This window comes from Ranitomeya variabilis, chromosome 4, assembly GCF_051348905.1.
Source record: "Ranitomeya variabilis isolate aRanVar5 chromosome 4, aRanVar5.hap1, whole genome shotgun sequence".
NCBI lineage: Eukaryota > Metazoa > Chordata > Amphibia > Anura > Dendrobatidae > Ranitomeya > Ranitomeya variabilis.
In genome coordinates this window covers 541219335-541245895 of record NC_135235.1, presented here as the reverse complement: position 1 = coordinate 541245895, position 26561 = coordinate 541219335, and the positions used below count along the sequence as shown (strand labels likewise).

At 44.3% G+C, this 26561-nt stretch overlaps 1 protein-coding gene across 3 annotated transcripts in view; it reads right to left on the bottom strand.

The window, feature by feature from the left end:
- Nucleotides 1–25854, bottom strand: part of ZNF281 (zinc finger protein 281) — a 37190-nt gene extending 11336 nt beyond the window's left edge. Inside the window, exons 1-5 of one of the 3 annotated variants that reach the window (XM_077252483.1) lie at nucleotides 25195–25854; nucleotides 12122–12250; nucleotides 5418–5541; nucleotides 4308–4391; nucleotides 4070–4188 (exon numbers count right to left, since the gene is read on the bottom strand). In XM_077252483.1, the coding sequence (XP_077108598.1) occupies nucleotides 4070–4188; nucleotides 4308–4391; nucleotides 5418–5541; nucleotides 12122–12250; nucleotides 25195–25518 (780 nt within the window). In that variant the 5' untranslated portion in view covers nucleotides 25519–25854. Of the gene's footprint in view, nucleotides 1–4069; nucleotides 4189–4307; nucleotides 4392–5417; nucleotides 5542–12121; nucleotides 12251–19088; nucleotides 19174–25194 lie in introns of those variants that run through there. The other 2 variants (XM_077252486.1, XM_077252485.1) reach the window with 2 other exon arrangements.
- Nucleotides 25855–26561: the final 707 nt, after the last annotated feature.

Genomic DNA, 26561 nt, shown 5'->3' with positions numbered 1-26561 from the left:
TGTCCCCATGAGTTGAGGGCCCCGTTCCGGAAAAGGTGGTTGTAGTGGACAAACCGGGATTACTGCGAAAGAACCGGAATTGTGTCTGTTGCGAGCGGCGATAGGGTCGCCTAATCTTCTGCTGAGGGAGGAATTTACTCTTCCCTCCTGTGGCGACAGATGAGCTGATCCAGGTTCTCACCAAATAAAACGACTGCTCTGGTAAGGCAGAGAGGTAAGGGACTTTTTGGACGCAGAGTCCGCTCTTCATCCCCTGAGCCATAGTGCCTGCCTAATAGTGACAGCGTTTGAGGCCGCAAGTGCAGCGCAGTTTGCCGCGTTCAGGGAAGCGTGTACCAAATAGTCCCTGGCTAAGGAAATCTGATTGGCCAGGTCCACTGCCTCCAGGGGAAGATCACTCCCCTGCATGGTCTTGCTCAGAGCATCTGCCCAAGAGACCAAAGCTTTGGCTACCCACACAGCGGCAAAAGAGGGAGAGAGTGCTGAACCTGAGGCTTCAAAAACCCAAATGGACAAGGTTCTCTGACGGTCTGTGGGGTCTTTAATCGATAATCCGTCTGGGAAGGATAGGAGGGTTTTGGAGGCCAGTGGAGATACCGATGGATCAATCGAAGGGGACTCCGCCCATTCCTTCAGCAGATCCATTGAAAAAGGATATCTTGCCTCAAGAGGTTTCTGACCTGTGAAGCATTTGTCAGTCTGCTCTTTATGCCGCCGAACTATGTCCTGAAGCTTGGGATGGTTGGCAAACACCCTATGAGGGCGTTTGGTCCTCTTGAAGGACACCGCGTGATCTGGGGCCGAGGGAGTCCTCGTCAACCTTCAAAGTCTGGTTGACGGCCTCAATGAGACTATCAACGGTCACCTAATAATCCGGCGATTCCAGGTCGAGGGGCCCATCAGACTCGTACTCAGAAATCTGGTTGCTGCGAACCCATGGAGAGCGGGAGCGAGAAACGGAACTCACGGATGCCAAGGTGCGAGTGGGCCCGGGAGACGTGCTATGGGTCTGGTTTCTAGATGCCTGTGTATCTTTTGACTGAGTAGCCCCTGCAGGGTGATGGTTCCCATGTGGTGGAGGAACCCTCTAAGACAGGCAAACGAATGCCCTGACCCAAGGAGGGGTCTTGGAGGGACAAAATTGCTTTAGCTAGCGAAGCCATGGACTGAGTGACGAAGCCCACTCAGGGGGACAAGCTACACTGGGTTCGGTAGCGGCGGAGGGCTCCTGAGCGCATTTGGGATTGCAGGCCTTGCAGAGTGGAGTACTCTGTCCCTGTGGCAACGAAGTCTGGCAGGTGGTACATGAGGTGAAAGACTGTGCGTTTTGTTAGCCCTCTTGGATGTCTTGGGGAGTGACATGTGTCCCAGTATGACTCCAAGTCTGCTAATATGCCAGTGAAATACTGCAGAGAAAGGCCAATGGCTTCGTGTATCACAGCCTAGATCTTACCCAGGTCCTGACTTCCCTCCCGGTGCCCTGCGTTCCTCTGAGCAGGCCACTCAACAAGAAATCAGGTTGAAGATGTGCATCGGGAGCTGCAGGAGTGAAAATGCAGCCCAGGAAAGAGTCACCGTATGCCACACTGTGTGGAGAGGTGGCCGGTAAGGAAAAATGGCCGCCGGGATTAACATAAGTCAGTCTCGCCTTGAGCGAGAAGCGCTAAGTGTGTGGACGGAGTTGCTGGCGCTACGCAAGCTGGTGGGTGAAGCTTTCAGGTTGCGACCTAGGACACGCCGAAGCCGGGGACTAAATTTCTGGCGCCGGCCGGAAAGTGCCCTGGGAATCGTCCTGAGGGGATAGCGGTACACGCTACCGCAGCCCTCCTGCTGACTGATCTGTGGTGCCCAGGAAATAAGAGCAGAGCCCATCCCTGCCTGGAATGCTCTTCATAGAGGTTAGCTGCTACCGTATGAATGGTGCAGGAACCTTCCATCCACCATCCCTTTGTTAGGGAGGTGGAGAGGGACAGTCCGCCTCCTTCCATTGCCGCTGTTTGTCAGTGGTGATGCAGTGCGGGCCACACGGATGCCATAGATGCCTCTGTACATCCTAGGGGTTTACTCCCACCAGGATGGAGCAGGGCTGTTGGTCTGGCTGTACTAGCATGGTTGCAGAAGAGGGTACATGAAGGTGACACTTCATGTTCCCGTCTTGCCGGTGTGGTGACAGCGGTGCCCTGAAGGGACCCGTCGCCCCTAAAAGAAACGTCAAGCATACCTTTTAACGGTGCAGGAGGGAGTACGTGGAGGCGACACTCCACATTCCCGCCTGTTGTTGTTTTGGGGAGATCGGAGCCCTGAAGGGATCCGTCGCCCCTTGTAATAAAAAAAAAATCAATAATAAAAGTAAAAAATGAAAAATAAAAAGTAGAAAATAAAAAGATTGTGGTCTGAATATCAGACCCATGTGCCTCCTACAGACACCAAGCATGAACTGGTTTGGCTGGTGCCAGTGTGGGTGTATACTGTAGAGGAGGAGCTTATCTTTTTGTATTCACTTAGTGTCAGCCTCCTAGTGTCAGCAGCATAACACCCATGGTCCTGTTTCCCTTAATGAGTAGAAAACTTTTTTTTTTAATAAAATGGTGGTGCTTCTTTTAATCCATGCATCGTATTGCTTACCGGGGGTGGTGGCTGCGGTGAAGCGGGGTCCCAGGGTCGCTGCTGGAGGAGGCAAGAGTGGAGTGTTGCTACAGGCTGGGATGAGGGGGTGTTCGGTGGGGCGGCGGCCTGCAGCAATGCTCCATTCTTGCCTCCTCCAGCAGCAACCCTAGGAACCTGCTCCACCGCGGCCGGTAAGGTATATCCACATTATAAGATGCACCCCCATTTCCCAAAAAAATTTTTTGGGAAAAAAAGTGCATCTAATAATCCGAAAAATATGGTAGCTCGCCCACTCTTGGCTGTAGCTTCACCTCCAAAAGGTGGGAGCTGGACCGAATTATTCCGGTCTCAACCATGAAAGCCTGAAATTCATAAAACCCTTTATTTGTGCTCTCATTAAGAAAATGTATTCCAGACACCTCCCCAACACCTACAGGATTTTATAGTAACCCAATAAATAGGTACAAAGTACCTTAACACACCACTCAAAAAGAGGGAAAGTAAAGAAATAACAAATTTTATTAGAATACAATTATTATAAATATATATAAAATCAGACATTAAGAGGAAAGGATTTTTACTCAAGCATAGTGCACAAATGAGATAGAGGTGATGGATACATTCAGGCTCTGGGATTGTGTGCAAGGCATCAACATATTAACATGCATAAAGATCCATAGCTAAACTAGCCTTAAAGTGCATAGTGCAAAATGCATGAAAGAGTTAATCAAAATATAGCAGCCAACACATGTGATATTGAGGACAGGCGGACTATATGGGTATGTGTTGGCTGCTATATTTTGATTAACTCTTTCATGCATTTTGCACTATGCACTTTAAGGCTAGTTTAGCTATGGATCTTTATGCATGTTAATATGTTGATGCCTTGCACACAATCCCAGAGCCTGAATGTATCCATCACCTCTATCTCATTTGTGCACTATGCTTGAGTAAAAATCCTTTCCTCTTAATGTCTGATTTTATACATATTTATAATAATTGTATTCTAATAAAATTTGTTATTTCTTTACTTTCCCTCTTTTTGAGTGGTGTGTTAAGGTACTTTGTACCGATTTATTGGGTTAGTGTTAATGCACACACCCCTTCCATGCTTTTTGGGATTTCTCTCCACGGTGAAGGAACCCATTTACTAGCATAGATATGCTTTTGGACATTTTTTTGTAGGATTTTATAGCAACAGAAACTCGTCTAGGTGTCAGTTTTTTATGTTTGACATATGATTTGTATTTTAAGCAAAGGAGACAACGTTACATGAGGAAGGGGGGGGGGGGATGGGGGGGAATAAAAAAAACAAAAACAACAACCAAAAAAAAACACAAAACAACATCGCCACAACCATGATTCCCATTCTTTACATGGATACAAGTACACATGCGGCAATCTGTGGACAGCACGGAGGAAAAAAAAATGGGCTGTTTATGCACCAGACTCAAATTTATACCTGCTGACAAGTGTCGCATTTGTATGGCTTTTCTCCGCTGTGAGTCCTCTTGTGTCGCTCCATGTGATATTTTTGGATAAATTTCATGTTGCATTGGTCACAGTTAAAAGGTTTTTCACCTGAAATATAGAACAACATACAGTTTGAGCGGACGCGCTATCCTGGCTATAAAAATCCCATTAAATGAGAATTTTCCAGTAACAGCGATACAACACATCACACATAAGCGTCTACGTACCACTGTGAATTTTTTCGTGCCGTTGGAGCAAATACTTTTGTATGAAACTCATATTGCATTGACTGCACTGAAATGGTCTTTCACCTATTAAAAAAAGGGAGAAAATCAGTGTATGACAGAATTCTACAAGGATGCCTCAGTGTCAGAACAAGCATTCTGCTTTATTGCCTTAATTTTCTCTAAATATCCTCAGTGATTTGGTGAGGCTGAAATATTCATTAGGGTCAACCCAGTGTATATATAACAGATAGCCAAGCGGCTTCCTGTACGTACTGACAGATATGGGACTGGCCTGTTAAGTGACCTCTGACATACAGCCCCCCCCCAACTCATCGTCCACCTCAATTGTGGCTACCAAATAAAATCTACATGCAGTGGAACGCAAAGATGATCGATTTTTTTTTATTAGAAACTGCACAAAGTTATGGCTTTTCTCTTAGGATACGTGTGACTTTTTGATCAATATTTATTTTGAGGCTGGATGGCAAACAATTTATTTTATTTTTGCAAAATGCTGTACATCATGCAGGATAAATAATGAAATTGTACAGTATGGATTGTCACAGACACAGAGACATGGCAGTACCAACTATGTTTTGATTTTTGCTGGGAGGATTTTTTTCTTTACAAATTAAACTTTTTTTTTTTTTACACGAACATTTTTAAATTTTTTACAATTTTTGTTAGCCCCTCAAGCAGACTTGAACATGTAATACTTTGCTTACATTATCCAACCTGTCAGTGTTTTCCATCCTGTTAGGCTCGGTCTCTGCCAAGGTCTAATAGGCTTTGGTATTTGGCAGCTCATCGCCATACCACATTCACACCAGTGGGAAGGAGTGTAGTATAGTTTGGTTTGTGACCGGCTGAGAGGGAATATGAACCAGCTTCAAACCCAGCATCTGGTCTGTAGATTACAGCTGGCCCCTGGTACGGATGGTGTGGGTTATGTTAGTGCCATATATGTAGAAAGTTACACCGTATTAGGACGCAAATATGTCATTTTCCGCTAAGGCTTTAAACGACATCTGCTAACGTGTATTTCATGAGCAACTCTACAGTCAGCAGGGCCGTCTGTGGAAAAAAAAGTAATATAAGGATTTATGGTACCTGTGTGTATGAGCACATGTCTGCGTAGATGGTAGGAGCTTCTAAAAGCAGCACTGCAATGTTCACATATATGAGGTTTCTGATTTGGAGACATGTTAGCAGCTTCACCATCAACACCTAATGACTGAAAAGAAAAAGAGAAAGGCCATTAGATTTGCTCTTGGAATATCCCCATATTTATAAATTACAGCATCCTCTGAACCCTAAAACTTTACTCTCTGTAAATCTGGCTCAGACTGCAGAAGAGCAGCGGCCGAGAGCTGCATCACTGCTCCACAGAAGACATAATAGCTCCTTATTGCTAGGTAGAGCCGGAAAATGTGCATTACCAATGTATCGCCTAAAAATGATATAGGCATGAGTACAAGAGGGAAAAAAAAAAAAAAAAAAAAAGACAAAAAAGAGGCACAGTGGTCATGTATTTGGTTGGGTTGCCACATGTAACATAGAAAAGGGAGGTCACGGAAGGACACCCTTCTGTCTTAGGGTCTGGCCGCTATAGCCCTACTGCTGTCACTAGTATCGCTGTGTGAATGTAGCTTAATCTGCATTTTAAATAGTGTTCAGTGAACCCTAAGAACAACTTGTCACTACACAACAGACTTTGGAGAGGAGAGCCAGACAAATGTAACGGAGGACAAGACCAGCTGAATCCGCAGACCTTCTAGAATTCAACGTGGAACAATCACAAGAAGTCTACTCTTCCTGGGGTTCAATAACCCGAGGTCTCTGTTCACTTTCCTTCTCCAATGCTTCAGATGTGGAGATTTGAACTGTACAGCCCACTTTCAGAGTTTGAATAAAAAGGCAACAGACCATCAAGATCAACCAACCAGAGTAAAAAAAAAAAAAAAATTAACACTCATGGGGTGTAACCAATATGTCCTCCTCCAAACACGGAGTTATAAAAAGCAACCACCTGATTAAACAGAGGTGTATGCAAAATGGAAGTTGAGCTAAGCCCACCGGCATCAGGGGCTTATCTACAGCATTCTGGAATGCTGTAGATAAGCCCCCGATGTATCCTGAAAGATGAGAAAACGAGGTTAGATTATACTCCCCCAGGGGCGGTCCCGCTGTGGTCCGATAGGCGTCGCGGTCCGGGGCCTCCCATCTTCTTACGATGACGTCCTCTTATATTCACGCTGCAGCTCCGGCGCAGGCATACTTTGTCTGCCCTGTTAAGGGCAGAGCAAAGTACTGCAGTGCGCAGGCGCCGGGAAAGGTCAGAGTGGACAGGCAAAGTACGCCTGCGCCAGAGCCGCAGCGTGAAGACAAGAAGAGGACGTCATCGTAAGAAGATGGGAGGCGCTGGACCGGACCGCGACGCCCATCGGACAGGACCGCAGCGGAACCACCCCTGGGTGAGTATAATCTAACCTCGTCTTCTCATCTTTCAGGATACATCGGGGGCTTATCTACAGCATTACAGAATGCTGTAGATAAGCCCCTGATGCCGGTGGGCTTAGCTCAACTTCCATTTTGGGGGTGACAGGTTGCCTTTAAGCACCACTCCAGGTTTTTTTCTCTAATTTCAGCGTTGGAGTGGTGCTTCTAATCTAAAGTCCCCGAGAATAGTCTTATAATTGCCAGCTGCCGTCTTCATCTATAATGTGATTTTGGGGGTGACAGGTTCCCTTTAATAACTAGTTTGGATCTTGCTCTAGATTATACTAATCTCAGAGAGCAAATATTCACCTGGTTCCTGGCCTAACGGTTGAAATCCTAATCTCTTTTCCACTCTACCTTTTCCATGTACTGTAATTTTATTGGTTGCATCTTATAAAATCAATAAAAACAAAAGAAATGAATCAAATAGTTTGTCTTACAAGGCAGGAGAAACTGATTATAGCCATGACTAGTCATCATTGTAACACTGTCCACATGACTATTCGCAAGGCCCGTGCTAGAATTTCACTTTTCTCGGCCTAGTAAAAGTACCAATTTTGTGAGAAGCATGTGCAAAATTATCCACAAGCAGAACTAAAACTCTGAGGGCAGGTTCCCTTCAAAAGGTCTGAAGGCTGAGTGACACTGCCAAGAAGATAATTTTTAACTTCACAATATAGAACTCAAGGACTTTACTGAGGATGTTTTTTCTTTGTAGAGTAAAACAAATATTAGCAGTATATGGGCACCTATGAAACAAATAGATATCTATTGTGTTGCTGTGGATCGCTGCATAGTCAGCAGCGTCAGAAAGACGACCTTGATGGTTTGGGAATAACCTGAAAACAAACTATATTGGACCTCACGAGGCGGCGCTCCATGCTCCTAGATACACACATCAGCAGGTATAAATATTGACAGAGCAGCAGATAAGTGAGCAGTGAAGCAAGCAGGCAGCCCCTTAGGGGTTTATTCACATGTCTGATTTTTACATGTACGAGATCAGACTTTCTCCACCCTTTCCATTCTGACAGACTGAAAATCGGACCACCCTCTGATGTCATCCAAGTGCAGTCCGACCCTCAGATATGTTTCCACAGACATGTGAATTGCCCCAAAGACTATCACAGGTACGAATGCTAGCTGTGAAAAACACGGATAGCACTCAAACGTGAAAACTGGATGTCAGAATGAGCCATAATGAGTAGCAATATTGGCTGATAATTTGTAAACTATTAAAAGGGATGTTCTGATCAAAATAAACATAGTGCCAGTATAAAAAAAAAAAAAAAAAATCACAACTTTGGCGACATGCTTTCCCCCCTCAATTGTAGTCTTCTTATATGATAAAATGACTTAAGACTAGGTGGGTGTGTGTGTGTGTGTGTGTGTGTGGGGGGGGAACAGGACAACTATCATAGCTACTCTGATGAGGACTATAGTACAAATTACCACAACACTCACTTTAGTATGCAAATAATTTTTTTTACTGGCAGGGCAGCATATGGAAACAAAAAGGACAGCCAACATTTTGCTCTGTCCTTGATCATGCCCCATGTCTAATGGTTCTTAGTTGGCATTGGGGCTGAATGTTTGTCATAGCCTGTGATCAAGGCCTGTGTAAGACCAAAACGCTGGCCATCCTTTTTGTTTTAATTTACTGATTTATCAATAAAGCTTTATTAAAATATTAAAAATAAGAGCTATGGTGTTTTGCACTACTCTTTGGAGGGACATCCACTATTAAAGAGCATCATTGTTTCCTAGATACGTGTGCCAACCAGCACACAAAGGAGTTCTCAGTTTAGGCTCAACAAATTATTTATGATCTTTTGGCTTAAATAGGTTTTCCCATGAACAAAGATCATTTTAATCAATAGATGTTGGAATAATAAGTTCCAAAATTGGATATGTAAATGTCCCCTGCTGTGCACTGTGTAATGGCTGTGTGACCGTGCAAGAACATGGTCTGATCATACCACATCTCCTGGGCATGGGAGAAAAAAAAAAAAAAAAAAAAGTTTACAGACATTAATGCACGGAATTACAAATTATTTTTTCTTTGAAGTAAAACTTTTTTTTGTAAAACAGGCCGGGATATGCTTTGTCTCACAAAAAGGATCAGCTGTGATCCCGTGCGGTAATGTCTGAATACCCTCTTTTTCTCCGCCCCCCTGCCCAGGAGCTGTGGTATGATCAGGCCATGTTCCTGTACAGTCAGACACGGCCATTACACAGTACACAGCAGGGGCACATATATAAGATTATCTCAGCACAGGAACATTTTATTTGAAACACATCCAATTATGAAAATTATTATTATTCCAAGATACATTGATTAAAATAAACTTTAAAGTTAACTTTCCTCGTGAGAAAATCACTTAAATTAAAAGAAACCAGTAGGCATAATAATCACACCATACTTCCAACAAGTAAAGATGGCACTTCCTCTAGCTGCCCATGTGATTCATTGCTGATGCATCATGGGGCTGAGCGCACAAAACTGATAGGGTGAAAGCAGGAAACCTAAAGTTTGAAATGGGGCAAAGTAAGAGATTATTAGTATGTGAAGGCTATAAGAAAAATAGTGCAAAGGAACAGTAGTATAGATCTCATACCATCTACTTTGTGGAGACTTTTGGAAAAGAAAAGTAGGTTCCTAAATAGTTTCTATCTAAACCAGTGAACTTTTCCTTTATGGCCCTAACAACATGCAAACAGCATACGGCCATGTGATATATGGTAAAGGGGCTGAGAACACAACTTTTGGACGAACCTCGAACAAGTGGAACTGACCGAGCAATTGGCGGCAGGTCTCACATGACAATATCACATTAAACCAATGTCAACATCACAAACTGCATAGATGTCCGGTGTCCGATCAAGTGATCGCCGTTATTCACTGAATAACAGAAATCAAAGAAAAAGTTTGCCGGCTTTGAAATGATAACCCGAAACCTCCTGGTACCTCTGTCAAACTGGGGTAGCAAGCACTTGTGCTCAACACTAGTGACGAAGAATTCAATAAAACGACCTAATTTTATAAAATTCTGTGTTGTACCTCTGGGTTCAAAACGTTCACTATACCCCTGAATAAAATAATTGAAGGTGTGGTTTCCAAAATGAGTTCTCCGCTGTTTAGGCACATCAGGGACTCGCCAAACGCGACATGGCGTCCGCTAATTGCTCCAGCAAATTTTGCATTCAAAAGAGAAATGGCGCTCCTTCCCTTCTGTGTGCCCAAACAGTGGGTTTCCCCCACATATGGGGTATTGGCATGTTCAGTAAAAATTGCACAGCAAATTTTGGGGTCGATTTTTTTCCTGGTACCCTTGTGAAAATAATAAAAATTGTGTCTAAATTAATTTTTTTTGTGAAAAAAAGTTAAACGGTCATTTTTTCCCCACACATTCAAAAAAAATTCTGTGAAGCACCTGAAGGGTTAATAAACGTCTTGAGTATGGTTTTGAGCACCTTAAGGCCTCTTTCACACTAGCGTCGGTACAGGTCCGTCGCTATACGTCGGCCCGACGTACCGACACGTGAAAATGTGGCACGACGTGGGCAGCGGATGCAGTTTTTCAATGCATCCGCTGCCCATTCTAAAGTCTGGGGAGGAGGGGACGTTTTTTCGTGCCGAAGGTCTGCCAAATCCCGGCGGATCCAGTGCACGACGGACGCAACGTATGTACATACATCGCGATCCGTCGGCAATACAAGTCAATGGGCAAAAAACGCACATTTGCAGGATCCGTTTTTTGCCCAAAGCGACGGATTGTGACGGAGGTCCCACGATGCAAGTGTGAAAGAGGCCTTAAGTGGTGAAGTTTTTAGAAAGGTGTCACTTTTGGATATTTTCTATCATATCAACCCCTCAAAGTCACTTCAAATGTGAAGTGGTCCCTAAAGACAAACGGTTTTGTAAATTTTGTTGGAAAAATGAAAAACTGCTAGTCAAACTTTAACCCTTATAACTTCCTAACAAGAAAAAAAAATTTAGTTTAAAAAATTGTGCTGATGTAAAGTAGACATGTGGGGAATGTTATTTCTTAACTATTTTGTGTGACATATGTCTCCGATTTAAGGGCATAAGAGTTCGAAGTTTGAAAGTTTCTAAATTTTCGTAAAATTTCTGGGTTATTTCACAAATAAACGCAAGTTATATCGAATAAATGTTACCACTATCATGAAGTACAATATGTCACGGAAAAAAAAAAAAAAACAATCTCGGAATCACTGGGATCCGGTGAAGCGTTCCAGAGTTACAACCTCATAAAGCGACACTGGTCAGAATTGTAAAATTTGACTTGGTCATTATTGGTCAAGTGTGGCTCAGTCATTGAGGGGTGAAAAATGTTTCTCCAGGTAGTGTGCAACTACTCTTTAGCCTGCAGCTGCCAACGTATTCATGCAGTTCAGGAAAGAAAAACAAAAGAAAAAAAAAATAGAAGAACAAAGTTATTATAACTAGGAAGTGTTTAGAAGTCCATAATCATTTGTCCAAAATAGAGAACTAAGATTCCGACTAGTTGTAAGATTATCAAAGTATCTACAAAAACTTCAAAATAAGTACGGTATTTGGTGGCCTGGGAGACGGCAATATCCTACCCCAAACATAGGAGGCCAGATCTATGTGCTGCATATAAGGGAGATTGCAGTGGGCAAAGCAAAAAAACGTTACTGTGCAGCTGCACTTACACCGTGGCAGCACATACGCATTCTCCGGCTGCATCTGTTGGCTGGCAATCAGCAGCTTTATATTCCTGTAGCTGTAACTATGTCATGCCCCGTGTTGCTTAGCTGAATGAGCATGTGTAGTAAGGAGAGAAAGAAGCCATCAGTCAATGACTGCTCCCCTCCCTCCCGCCGTCAGCATACTCCGCCAGACAGGAAGCAAAGATATAGAAGGTAGAAGTTCAGATGAGGTCAGGGCCTAGACTTCAAGCAAATAGACAGATCCAAAATAGCACACGGAGCAAAAGCCACCATACCCTGTTATTGCCGCAATTTATGGCCAGTTTAAAAAACAGCGTTAAACTATGCTTACATAAAAGCGGGTTATTTACTGACAAGCTAGAGACAAAGCAAAAAGTTCCTCTCTATCTCCATTCAACAAGAACCCCCCCCAACCAGCACCTCGGCTTCAGGGTCTCAATAAGGGGAGGTCTAGAATAATGCAGGAGGGATGGCGCCAGCCGGTGGTACCAGTCCATCGTTTACTTCACCTGGGAGCCAGCACTCCTGCATCACCAGACTCGGGATGAACAATGTGGCAGAAGTTAGTGAAGCCCACGTGAGCACATGAAGGCTCTTACTTTAGAGGAGTCACTCCGCCTGCGCTTGGATTTTGCTTCCTGAGCTTCTGAGCTTGGACGCCTTGTCTTCTTCATGGATGGACTTGCAAGTTTTGGATCGCAGCCATTTTTTTCAGTTCTTATTAAAAGCTGTGAGAAGATATGGGTACGATTAAGGTTAGGATATGGGGTCACTTTTTAAGGAATATTTTCACTCCTCTGATTTCATGGAAGCTTTTACAGCATGCTGTACTCTTGATGGTATAGATTATGTAGCATGCAATGCCTTGTGCGGTGCATGCAGCCATACACAAGTAACCTAAAGCAGGGCTGTGGAGTCGGTAAGCCAAACCTCCGACTTCTCGATTTCCCTGACTACAGGGCTCAGATTCCGACTCCACAGCACTGTAGGAGGAGCTTCACTACTGAGCATGTACATAAAGTGCGGCACAGATTCATCCCAACTAAAAGCCTGGATCCTTGGATGAGGAACAGAACAGACATTAATAGTACATTTGATAACTTTTCCAAATTCTGCATTAAAGTACTGTACCCAATTTATCATATACTTTAGGAGTTGGTCCATTATATACCGACTTCACAGCACTGACCAGACAGATACACTTCATTGCCCCGAGGTTTGATCATGTATTTATCCCCATAATACACTGACTTCAGCGTAATACCTCAATTTACCTCCAATGAAGAATAAGAGGGATAATCGGATTCCGTACAAGTGCCGTATACAGAAGGGAGAGGGGCTGGTAACGCCACAGTCACAGATATCTGCAGCTCATGTGCATCTGTTTTCTGGTGACAAACAGGGGTTCGATATCTGCCAACTTGTGCACAAGCAGCAGGTGTCTGTGGATGTGACATCACCGTACACTCGCCTCTTGATAAAGGAAATGAACAAAGTTAAATTTCCACTTCACAGGGATTTTCCTGAAACACATTTTTGCCCCAAGTCACTTGTCCTATGAAATGTGCAGCGTTAACAAGTAAGAAACTTCAAGGACTGATCAGAACAGTGAACATGCATGGCCTCCACGCCATCCACTACCTATGGGAATGATTTTCTCAGTCTCATAGAAGTGGATGGTGCAGGAGCACACTGACTACTACATCATTTTCACACGGGATGTTGGAATCCCAGTGTTCAGGATCTGTGGATACCAGACATCACCTTGCCACAAGGCATTTTGTGAAAAATCTAGGTTAAAGCAAAAAAAAAATTTTTTTAAGATGTATTCCCAAAGGACGCACGTCGACTGTTGACCCAAAACCCTGTGCCGTGAGCACCTTCAGACGGTGCCATAGGGAATATTTAGCCTCCTCACTGTAGTGACCAATGTAAAGGAGCTTTCTCCTACACAGGCACAGTCGGGTCATTCCATATCAAGTGATCCAAATGTGAATATTTTTTTTACCTGACGTCTTTAGATTTTTTTTATTTTTTGTTTTTATGAAGTACAACTTTAGTTAATTACAAATTAAAAGTTTAGAATTTTTTTCTTCATTAGTTAATTTTTTACAGATTTTTAAAGTTTTAAAAAAGTGCGGATTTTGGCCTGGTATGGCTTTACATTTTTAATCATACCTCGGGCTAGAATTAAGATATAGTGGTGGGAGAGGCATCATTTTTCTCAGAACGGTACCGGCTTTCATTTGATATGTCACAAGACTATGTTTCTTTATATTTTGTTTTGGAGAAATCAAATTAAACATTTTGATGTGCAATTCAGAAAAAAACGTATGTTTTAAAATTGTGAAAACATGCATGTGTGTTACTTGTGACCTTGTTTATATTTGTACAGGGATTCAACTTGGGACCTATCACATTTGTATTTTTTTTTAAGCCTTGAATCATGTGATTTTATGTTTGTGTGAGTTTCTTCCCTTTTTCTTTTCAAATTACAACTTATTGCATTCAGCATTTATATGTAACAATAAAGAAACACGAAAAACAACTACCAAAGTGCCAGAATAAATACATCTTAGTCATCATAACAACTTGCTCAGCATTTTCAACCTGAATTCATTGAACAAGCCAAAAGAAAAAACGTGATCACATCCTCAAGTGTGATTTTCTAAATACAGTCTGATCCTAATTATATGTTAAAAACAAGATTAAAAGAACCAATATTTTTACCACCTATTTATACATGGAACAATTTTTTTTCTACTATATCACTAAACATGTCATTTCTGAAGTGTTTAAGAAGAATAGTCCAGTAGTTAAATCCTCGTACTATAAAATATGAACTAATCAAACAATAGTAGGTTTTTACACTGGGCTTCTATCATCAGTGTGTCCCTTCTAGTGGGTGAAATGCCATCTTGTCCATAAGCGCTCACTAGCAGTGGCCGTTTCCTTCTGTGTCAGAGTATGTGCGGCTGTCATGGTGCTCGGCTCCACCTGAGTTATATCTGATTTTTTGTTCACTTTTACAATGTCTGATTTTCTTGGATACACAAAGGATGGCGCTGGACCAGAAGGGGCAGAAAAGTCACTTCTATGTCTAAATTTTCACAATCTTTGGAGAGTCCAGTAGCCGTCAGCGCTGATCAAATTCACAGGTCACATAGCCAGTTATGTCATCCATTGCCGATCTTGTGCCGCCTTCTACCACGTCATGGACGTCACTGTCTTTATTTCCACTACATGGGATGACAGTCCGGTATTGCTGAGTCCCTGTGATGGGTTCTGCTTCCTGTAACCGATGTTATAACAAACTCCTCCTCCCCCCGTAGTCCAGGTTTGTACAATACATGAACATGGATGTTAAGAGTATTTTTCTCCCTCCATTTGAGGAGTTGCCTGGGTGATAAGATTTGGTATGAATATGGTCTGTGAAGGCCCGAGCTGCCGGCCTGTCATCTGCTCTGCAGTCACTGTCTACCCCTGTTCAATCTCAGGTTGGGCCCTAACAAAGCTTCTCCTCTGTTCTCTCCTGCTTCTAAGCTCTAACATAATAAAATAATACAGGAATATCTAACAATCATGGATTATTAGGTAAATATGGACCCCACACGTCTACACCACAGGCTGAACAGACCTGAAATCGAGATTTTTGAACTGACACTGTAATAGTTTTATTTTTTAAAATATGATCCCATCACGATCCCAGCTTGTATTTTGGTACAGATGTGGCTAGGACCATAACAGGCACATGTGCAGTTTTTGAAATTTTTTAATTAAACGTTTTTTTTCGGAAATTTATTTTAAAGTTTTGCGCTTGCGTTCGCATAGGTAAAATTTTATTAAAGATACTCTTGTGACATATTTGGTGAAAGCCTGTACGGTTCTGAGTAGAATGGTGTTTATTTTGTTTCTCTATCTCTTTTCTAGCCTGAGTTATGGGGAGAAATGTAAAGGCAGACAACACCGAAATTCGCACTTTTTCCGAACTTTGAAAATCAATAAAAAATAAAAAAAAAAAATCTAGATTTTTTTTTTTCTTCATATTTTGCATTCTCTGACACACTATTACCAAATAACAAAATCTCAAAAGAATTAAAAATATAGTGGTAAAAATCATTGGTTCACTTGACATGGAATGACCCAGTCACTGAATGTGTTTTTTGGGCACACAGACATTTTGGGCCTCCATCTATCTCTACAAGGAGCACAGTGGGAGGCTGCAGACTGGCGAAAATCTGACTGAAAAAGGGATTTATTGACTAAACAAAGCTTTGGGACAGTTACAATGGGCTGGCTGGAGGTGGCCATTGAAATCTTTGTTTCACTTGCTGAAGCCTCAAGAGAGGACGTCTCCATGGAAAGATTTATCTCTGCGCCGTTCAATGGCTCCCAAAGCCTCAGATGTCGTCACACCTGCCATCGGCATTTGTGTGTCCCACCACAATGTGAGCAAATTCTTCTGAGTTATTTATACCAGAAAGGCGGCTGACCATTCTACAGATGAAAAAAGAAAACGAGACACAACAAGAAAACAGAGTAGGAACCTAGAGCACTAGAAATGAAGGGACTTCATCCACTAACACTAGACGCCAGTCACATCTCTGGGTTAACTTAGTCACCTGGCTTTAGCTAGATATTTTGGGTGCCCAACGCATGGCTGTACACGGCATCTAGGAATATGTGTATATCTGCTATACACACAGCAATGCTCCTCGCCAACACAATTTGTAGCTCCAAGTGGATTTCGGTGCATTTTTCCATCAAAACCTTTGTGACAAACACCCACAAAACGCCTTGCGTTCCTTGGCATGAGAAATATGGGTTGCTGTTTATACGAAAAGATTTCTCTGAAAACTGTTTTATTGCAGATTCCACCCTAGAAATAACACTGCTTAGCAAGCCGTGGATGAGCTGCATAAAGCAGGGTGCTCAGCACGCAGACCCACAAATAGGCTGTGGCAGAAGCTCAATTTTTCCTTCAGAACCTGTGTGTGAAAAAGAATGATAAGCAAACTCTCAAAATTCAATTTCTGTACCTCAGTGGCACATCAATCGATAAGTTAGAGAGGAATGTCTTCTAAGGGTATGTTCGCACAATGGCGACCCAGAATCTGGGCAGAAATTCTGCCCCTCGATTTTCTATTGTGGATTTACAGTATGAAGGTGTACTAAGCCCACTCCATGGAGACAATCCACGTTTACGTCAAGCAGTATCCACACCAAGTGGTGACATTTTCTGACTCGGGGATTTCAGCATGCAACCTGCATGGATACGTCCCTGAAAGCTGTAGCTAACGGAGAAAACCTGAGGTGTGAGGTGTACAAGTCACATAATAGTCGCACACAGCTGCCATGGTGGCCCATTCTATCACCTGCACAGAGAATATACATCTCCGTGCAGTAACATGGAGGGAGGGGAGGGTCGCAGTATTCCCCAAACTCCCATCCTCACGGACCCCAACAGGTCATGTTTTCAGGATTTCCAGAGTGCTGCACAAGTGGGAGAACTCCTGATACTTCCATCACCTGTGCAATACTAAGGAAATCCTGAAAACATGACCTCTTGGGGTCCGTGAGGACTGGAGTTTGGGAAATACTGATCTAGAGCAACGAAGAGTATATTTGCATAGGAGGTAAAAATGCTTTTGCCCTCTAGTATAAGGGACACTGCCCTCTGCCATGGAAAGTCCATGTCAGGCAGAAATTACCCACACAGGAACAATAGTCCACTTCAATGGCCTAATACCTTTAAGAAAGGCCAACAATGAGAAGGCATCTGCTACCAAAACTGAAGAGGTGAAGAAAGCCTTAGTGGGTGTCACCCATCCCTAATGTCTGAGCTGCAGCCTCATGAATATTGGTTTATCTCACAAAATGGCTGCCTCCATGTCAGAGGTGCCCAATTTCACACATGCAGATCCACCACACAAAATGGAGTACACTAATGAGCATTGGCAAAAGAGTATGACAACACTTGTCTTATGTGAACGTAGTGGAATACAGGTCCTCACATGAGCGTCACCACTACTGAGAGGTGTTACAGCCATATATTACCCATAAAACGTGTGGACAACCTCTGTGCCACAGGTCCAGATCCATGTTAATAACAAGTAATGGCATCCACAGCTCAGAAAGATGAGCAATATCTAACCATCAGGCATCCGCAGTGAGACATCTGCTTGTTCATGTCTATGCATGTGCAACACCTAGGGAGTCAACCCCAACCCACATGGAAATTCTGGTACAGATGCACCTAGCACATTCAGTAGCACCCCTTATCAATTTGTCTTTCATAGAGCTGCTGAAGCTGGTGGCAACCAAATAAATAGGGAAGACCAATGCTATATTCATCAACAGATAGCATGGAGCACTGTGGTTAAGCCACATTAACATCCATGGAGGTGAGCTGCAATACCAGACACAACCAGTGGACAGGTGTGGCGCTATTTTTAGAAGACATTTTTTTCTAATCCTGGACAAACCCTTCAAAGTATAACTGAACAGTCAAAAACAAGTCACAAGTCTAGATTGGTGGGGGTCTTGAAGGACACGGTACATGTGGGACGTGGCTGATACGAAAATGCCAAGGTGACTGCATACAAAAGCTACTATATATACAGTGTGTCCGTTAAGTCATGGGGCACTTTTGACCAGTCACTGGAAAGCAACAACAAAAAACAAACAAAAAAAAAAAAAACAATAGAAATGTGAAATCTGCTCCATATAAAAAGAAAACCTCTCCCAGTTTCATACCTATTCAGTGCAGTTCGATGTGGGCTACACACATCAAAAGGATAGTGAAGTTCTTGCCACACACCAAACTGCCGGTTTCCTTCAACTGCTTATCCCACCGAGTAATGTTATTCCTATGTGGTGGCTCTTCGTTATAAACGCGCCGATATTCATGTAGCACTTTGGTCTCGGATTCGAATTAAGTGAGCCACAGAACACACTGAACTTTCCTCTGCACTGTCCACATCTCCACTGGCATGGAAAACCACACACCTGGCATAAGCTTGTGGTTGCACGATGTCACAGACCTGGCAGTGTAACAATTGTACAAACCGACAATCAGTGGTTTGATAAAACAAGGCAAAAGCTGTGATTGCCTGCAACCATCATTTCAGCAATCAGGCGGTGAAACTATTTCTTTAAGGCATTTCAATATTGGACATTTGCAGTAGACCTCCCAGATATACAATAAATGTTTGTGCCATCTGTGGGACCGCAATCTACATGGTGGAGTGGCCAACACATCCAAGAGGAAAACAAAGGTATATGCGTCTCTCTCAATCCATTTCTCTATAGTAGTCCCAGGAACAGGTCAGCTAACTCTTCTACGAATCAGGTTATTCTCCTGCTGACTCAGACACTCAAACGCCACCCCAGAAACCAGGACCGAACAGTCAGAGGACCACAGTTCTGGAGAGAAGTGTGAGTTCAAAGGTGGCAGACGTGCACAGCATATCTATATAATTTTGAAGATGTGACCACCCATTTTATAAGTTGCTCGCTGTGGTGGGTGTCACACATTATGTATAGACCGGCCAGGGGTCTCCTTACCCAAACGAGACAGCTTTATGTAAGGCACATGTAAGGCAGCAGAGTTCTTGTCAGGAGACACCAGACCGGTCCATTTATCGCCACCTGTATTTTGACTGGGAAACATGGATGTGGGAAACCTTATTATTATTATTTATTGTTATAGCGCCATTTATTCCATGGCGCTTTACATGTGAGGAGGGGTATACATAATAAAACAAGTACAATAATCTTAAACAATACAAGTCATAACTGGTACAGGAGGCGTGAGGACCCTGCCCACGAAGGCTCACAATTATTCAATCTCAATAATTCACCATGCCCTCAGTGGATAAATGGATATCCATTTATCACTCATCTAGTAAGTTAGAGTGAAATGGGTCTGATTGCTGGGATCCTGATGACTAGCTGATCTGCAGGTAGAAAGACCCAGCAGATAATCCCTTCCCCTAAACATAGTTACAGGGTGATCAATAAAATTAACGAGTGTCTATGTAATGTATATTTTGGCAAATATACCAATCCGTGGCTCATGGCGGCCTGACACCTTGGTGAGTGAGTACCAGGCTTAGCACACAACTATAAAGGAAAGGTCCTCAGATGGTGACTTTTGTGAGTAGTCCTGCACAGGAGAGAAGATCTGGTATGTGCATATATTGGTGGAGAGCGGAATAGGATACATCCAGTTAGGCTACGTGCCCACAATCAGGAACAGTAGCATTTTGGATGCAGCGAAAAGATGCCGAGTCCAAAATGCTACTATTCTTGATCGTGGGTGGGTAGCCTTAGAGGGTTACTTGCAGCTGGGTGTGATAAGAGTGGTGAATGTGCATGGTGCAAGAATACCAAAAGGCTGTAAAGTGGGAACCTCTGGATGCAAGAATACTGCCTATAAGAAAGGGAGCACAAGTACTTTCTGTGGGGGTGTCATTACATTGGAACTGTGGTGCTCTCGGTGTCACTGTGGTGTTAAGTGGGAGTGGTACTGCTGAACGTGGCTTGTGACCATCCATCAGAGTTCAATGTGGCTCTCAAGGTAAGGCTACTTTCACACTAGCGTCGTGCACTGCACGTCGCTATGCGTCGTTTTGGAGAAAAAACGCATCCTGCAAAAGTGCTTGCAGGATGCGTTTTTTCTCCATAGACTTATTAACGACGCAGTGCGACGCATTGCCACACGTCGCAACCGTCGTGCGACGGTTGCGTCGGACCGTCGCCACCAAAAAACGTTGCTTGTAATGTTTTTTGGAGCGTCGTTCCCGTCTTTTCCGACTGCGCATGCGCCGCCTGAACTCCGCCCCCGCCTCCACGCACCTCACAATGGGGCAGCGGATGCGTTAAAAAACAGCATCCGCTGCCCCCATTGTGCGGCGCTTCCACAGCTAGCGTCAGTGCGCCGCAACGTCGCATAGCGACGTGCAGCGCACGACGCTAGTGTGAAAGTAGCCTAAGAAAGGATGTGTACCGCTGATGAAGACACAGAGACCCAGATTCCAGCCTTCTGTAACTTATTGGGCTGCTTACTGTAGTTTTGATCAAATCAGTTTCATCAGCTAGAGATTATAATTAAAGGCCTAGTGATGCAGTCCTCCATATTCATAAGCTCTGTATAACTCCGCCCCAGCACTGACTGCAGCTTTCTGCCTATGCAGTGCACACAGAAAGCTGCCAATCAGTGGTGTGGGCGGAGTTATACAGAGCTCAGCATTCAGAGGACTGTTAGATCTGCAGTAGATAAAACAGTGATTTTATGGAAACTGCAGCAAGCAGCCCAGTAATTAGTTTAACTATAGAGAATTGATATAGGGAACCTAGTGGGAAATGCCCCGGACACATTAGTAATAAGGGACTTCCTTTGTTAACTCTTTGCACCCATGGACAACTCTGATTTGTATTAATCTAAATGTGTTAGTGCTAAATCAGTACCAGAATGCAAGGAAGCTGAAATGTGGCTGATCTTGGGAGCTCAGTAGCCGTGGTTTCCAGGATGTGTACATAAACTATATGTAACACCATCAAAAAACTAGTTCTAGGGGCATTACTACACAAAGGGCTTCACACATGAAAGCAGTCTCAGATATAGTGGGCAGCTAAGACGCATCAGCTGGTCAAGCATGATAACTTAAAAGTGATGCCATACACCGACGTAACAGAGCCTGAACATAACGCTGCTACCCCAACATCTCTCGGCTAAGTGTATGGTTTGCCATATACATTATAAAGAGATATCCAAAACTGCCAATCCCATAAAAATGGACTAAGGGATCAAGTGAAAATGGGTTTCTTTGAGGAAATGGTGCGGATTTGCTGCAAACAGCATGGCAATGGCCAACCTCCGACACTGAAATTGACATGCTGGGCGTTTGATAGCCACAGGAACTGCACACTTGTTTCAGAAAACTGTCTAAAAACCACTAAAATCCACAATGTAGGAAAATACTTTGAAAGGGCATCAATATATAAACAGAGTTTCAAAATAAATATATTTTGATAGTGGAGGATCTGAACTCAGGGAGTGACAATGATCCTGAGAATGAAACCGCTTCAGTGCTGGGTCACCTTCACAGTTTTTCCTCTGGGAGCGCCAGTGTGCAGAGAGTAACCAAAAAGAAGTCACTTTCTTTTCAGAACTGTTCAGAGTCCCGTCCACCAGCGCTCATTAAAGGGAGAAAAACACTTGATTCATGCTGCCTAAACCACAGACAGAATTTTAATTTTTCTCTCTTAAACGCACCCGAGTTCAAAGTGATCAGTTTGAAGTTCTGGCCAGAGACTAGTTTGGCGTCATTCCCAGTCGGCTTCTCCTCACACCTCTCCAGTTGATCGACAGGTGTCTACCATGTATGTACACAGGGAGAGACATGTCAATCACCTGGAGCAGGGACAAGGCAGGGGCTGCACCAGATTAGTCACGTCTTTTCCTATGGTCATCGGCCAGCTTTTTAAACTATGGCCGATTTATCAGGTCCACAGTTTTACAAGTCAGTCTTGGTAAGGGGATGAAGTGTGAGGCGCGTGAGTCATTAAGTAATCAGTCAAGGCTTGAAGTGGTGCGCACCTCACCACAACTATATTTGTCTCGTAAGGAAACCCACTGCCCATCACGTCCCACCTCTACCCATTTTGTTGGAGCTAGGCGAAAATTGCATGAAAGCGCCAAGTGTTACAAAATTTTGGCAAAAACTCATGCTCATGTTGCGCAAAAAAATTGTGCCTTTTAAAATCTTTTTTTTACGTCAGAAGTCTGACGTAAAAGCTTTGATTAACTGGGCTTTATGTTTCAAGTAAAAATATACCTGGCTCCAGTCAGCAACAATTCTTGCTGCCCACAGTTTGAGCAACATGAATCAAGCGACAGATTCCCTTTAAAGAAGATCTTTGACTGGATTTTCTCATTTATATTGGGTCCCTCCTCCAATTGGTGCTGCTCCGCTGATGCTGGATTTTTTGTAAACTTAATAGCTTCACCTAATGGTGCTGCTCCCTGGATTCTGGGACAGTTTTTTTTCTGTGCCCCTCAGTTATGACCCCTAAAAATAAAGTTACAAGTTTTCTCTTTAACCAACTGGGCATAACCTACAGAACGTTACAGAGAAGTTCTACGGTCCACACCTAGTTGGGTGAAGGGAAAACCTGTAACTTTAGTTCTGGGGGTCATAACTGAGGAGCACAGAAAAAAAATGTCCCAGAATCAAAGGAGCAGCGTCATTAGGCGAAGCTATTAAGTTTACAAAAAAATCAGTCAAAGGTCTTCTTTACAAGGTGTAATCCTCTGCAGAAAAGGGCCGGTGACTTCATATCTACAAATATTTGCAGGCTCATGTGCGAGAGCAGCAGATATCTGTAGACGTGATGTCACCAGCCTTGCTTACAACCCAAGCAGAAGAGAGTGGGGCCGAGTAACTCTCTAAGTGATGACACATCCTCGAGATAAGGAAATATTTACCAGAATGGGAATAGCCATACAGAGATCAAAATGACCAGTCATCATGTGACCGCTCATACGTGATTTGTATATATCTGCACCTCTCAATGGGAGAGGCGGAAAATAAAACTGCTCGAGTATGTCGAAACACATATAAGAGGACAAGCAATATGTGCTGGGAGTGTAGAAACGGTCCTGTAGAATCATGACAGTGAGTACAATGCAAACTGTTAGGACTCTGCATGCTACAGTCCCTGCTAAATTATTGAACTGTCCTACACAACCCCTTTAAGGTATCTATGCACATTAAAGAGTTGTCCAGCACTGATCTCTTCCATATTGGGAGGGGAGAAGCACTGGTGATGTACTGTCTGATACTTGATATCGGTAGATGTCACCAGAGCCGATCACCTCCCTATGGAGAAGTGTGTGGAGACTGAGTAAGAGATGCCACCATCATGCTTGTATTGTCAAGGTGTCGGCTTAGGCTACTTTCACACATCAGGTTTTTTGCATCAGGCACAATCCGGCAAATGTTGGAAAAACTGGAACCGGCTATCATATCTAGATTATTGGATAAAAAAAATAAATAAATAAATAATTGGAGCATGCTCAGTTTAAAAAAAAAAAAAAAAGAGGAATCCGGCGCCGGAATCCGTCATTTTACGGATCGGGCACCCATTCTAGCAAACAGCCAGAAGCGCCTAATCGATTCGGCGCTTCTGGCTTTTTCGCTGGAGACAAAAAACGTTGCTATGGACATTTTTTCTATAAACTACAAACGGCAGATTTGCCGGATCCGAAGAAAACCGGACGAAACACAATGTCATCCGGCACTAATACAAGTCTATGCGAAAAAAACTGACCCGGCGGCAACATTCGACAGATCCGTTTTTATTTTAAATGTAGCCGGATTTAGCCTGACAGCGAAATCCTGATGTGTGAAAGTAGCCTTAGTGTGCATGCAGGGAAAAGTTACCAATGTGCATGCTATGGTGCCCTATTAGCACATCAGGGGCCAACATGAGTGTCCTTTACACCTCTGTCCGAATACTATGTGTATGGGACAACACAGTACACTACACTGTTCCATACACTGACACCCAGTACCGCGTGGTATACTTTTTGTTTTGCAATGGAACGGACGTATACGTCAGGAGCTTTTCTCATATGTGGAGGCTGTGAGGGTTATGTGGCCATAACCTTACATACATCATGGCCTTTTTTTGGGGGGTGGGAGGCCAGGTGACCTTCGTTCCTGTAATGACTCATTGGGGCCCCCCAGGACTAAACAACTGATGACCAAAAATGGGTGCTGATCTGTGCTCCTGGGCCGGACAGATATAAGTGCTGTCTGGAGCCGAACACAGTGGTCCGATACAAACCTAGTGGCTAGTGCCAAATACTGTGCCTTGTCTGACCCTCACCTGAGCGGGAGATGCAGTGCAGCACTCAGCAGACAATGTAGGCGGCTGCTGTGCTCTGCTTCAGGCATTGCTTCCATCCCGCCAGTCGGCTGATCAGTACGGGGGGCGGGGTTGGACCCCACTGATCTCATTATGACCAATACTATGGCTAGCTCTCCAAAGGTTCAGCCCTGGACAGCCCCTATGAACCTAAGGGGCAGCACGCAGGCGCTCCTCCGCCAGGACACTGGGGCAATACAGTGGACTCTCTGCACTTCACCAAACGTCATCAATAAAGTGCATCAAATAATCCACAGTATAAACCATCCGGCGGTGTGGATTTTTACCACGCATTTAACCCCTTCAATGTACAACGAGTATTTTCTGGAGCAGTGGGAAGGCTACGTCGCTCTGGACTTACCTGTGCGGACTTTATCTAAAAAAGAAAAAACAGACAGCTAAACCCCAGGATCCCTCTCTGAGGCGACCGGTCGTTTCTATGAACTTTATTTACACTAGAACGGCGAACATGACTAACGGAGATGGCGACGGCCGACATTAACCAGTTAGAGGGACAAACGCGGGATCTAACGGCGGCCGACTACCATGTAGGAAACCCAAACTCTTTGTCTTGGCAGAACCTACTGGCAAAGCCGCCGAGAACCGGAGTGGGCCCTGACATGGTGTGATAGGCCACGGGTCGGACAGCCCCCCATATAAGACCCCCACAAGCACACAACACCTGGTTATGGGCCGCCCAGCAGTGTTGGCATAGGGGCACGGTAGCACGGCTCACCTCTCTATTGAGGCCCAGGTCCGGGATGATCCCCGGGCTGCCCACCGTCACCTCCACGATCTCGGCCTGCCGCTGCCGGTAGTACGGGTGGTACTGCTCGTGCTCCACGATCTTCTCCTGCTTGATGCCCGTCAGGCTCTGCAGGAAGTCGGCCGGGTGTGGCGGGGGGGAGCCAGGCTCTTTCTTCAGGATCATGTCCCCCGGAGCCGGTAGAAGAGCCGGTGGCGGCGGCGGCTGTAGCAGTTCTGAGCCCAGACGGGCGAAGGTAGTGACCGGCGGGAGGTGGCTGAACATGAGCATGCTGGGGGGGAACGTCGGCTCCATGGCTCGTCGTGTCCCGGGAAGGTGAAGCACAAGAGCGGAGGGGGAGCGGGGCTGCTGAGGTAACGGACCGGGCCAGGCAGCCGACTAGGTCTCGCACATCCTCACAGCATGGCCTTTCCTCCTTCCATCGAGCTCGCTACCGATCGCCGGGGGATCTCGGCGGGAAACAATACCGTCATTGACTGTCGGCCTACTACTGAAGAAACACGACGCCCGAAAGCTCCACAATAGAAGCAGTTAGAGAGTCGTACTGCGCAAGCGCGGGGATCAGAAAGCATCTCATTGCACTTGCGCAGAACCCAGAAGCCTTCTCGACGCGCACGCGCCTTACTCCACGACGCATGTCCTGTGGTTATTTTGGGTTTATTGCGCAAGCGCGTCCCACCGAATCGTTGCGCTTGCACTATGGGTAGTAGTGATCATTGCGCATGCGTTTTATTCTTTATACTTTTTTGTGAATGGCTTTATTTAAAGGGACATCGCAAAGCTACAATCTGTGTCATCCGTGTTGGCCACAGTTATACATGTCAGTAATTACTAGTGCAGGAGGCATCAAGGTGGAGAGCTACTAGAATTAAACTTATTATCTACCCACTTTAGGTGCCTGATCACTGGGGTAACCCAGAGCAGCAATAGGGCATTTACCGTTCATTCTGTGTTAGGCTGGGGTCACACTTGCGAGTTCAATGTGAGAAACTCCTGCATCAATACTGGAGTGTGCGGCTGCATAGAAATATAGAAATAGAAATACATGCAGCCGCAAACTCCGGTCCGAGTGCCGGCGGCAGTGTCGGGTATTGATGCGAGAGATTCGTATGAGTTTCTCGCATTGAACTCGCAAGTGTGACCCCGGCCTTAGAGCTACAGCTCTGATTCTAGGATCCCACTATAATATTACCTTGCATTGTACTTCAGGTGGAGCTGCCCTTAAATATTCCAAACTACAATGCCCCAAGCACTGTTGTCGGCTGATGGCACCTAATGAGGCCACGTTCACATTCAGTGTTTGGTCAGCCTTTTGCCTTAAGGCTGCCGTCACACTA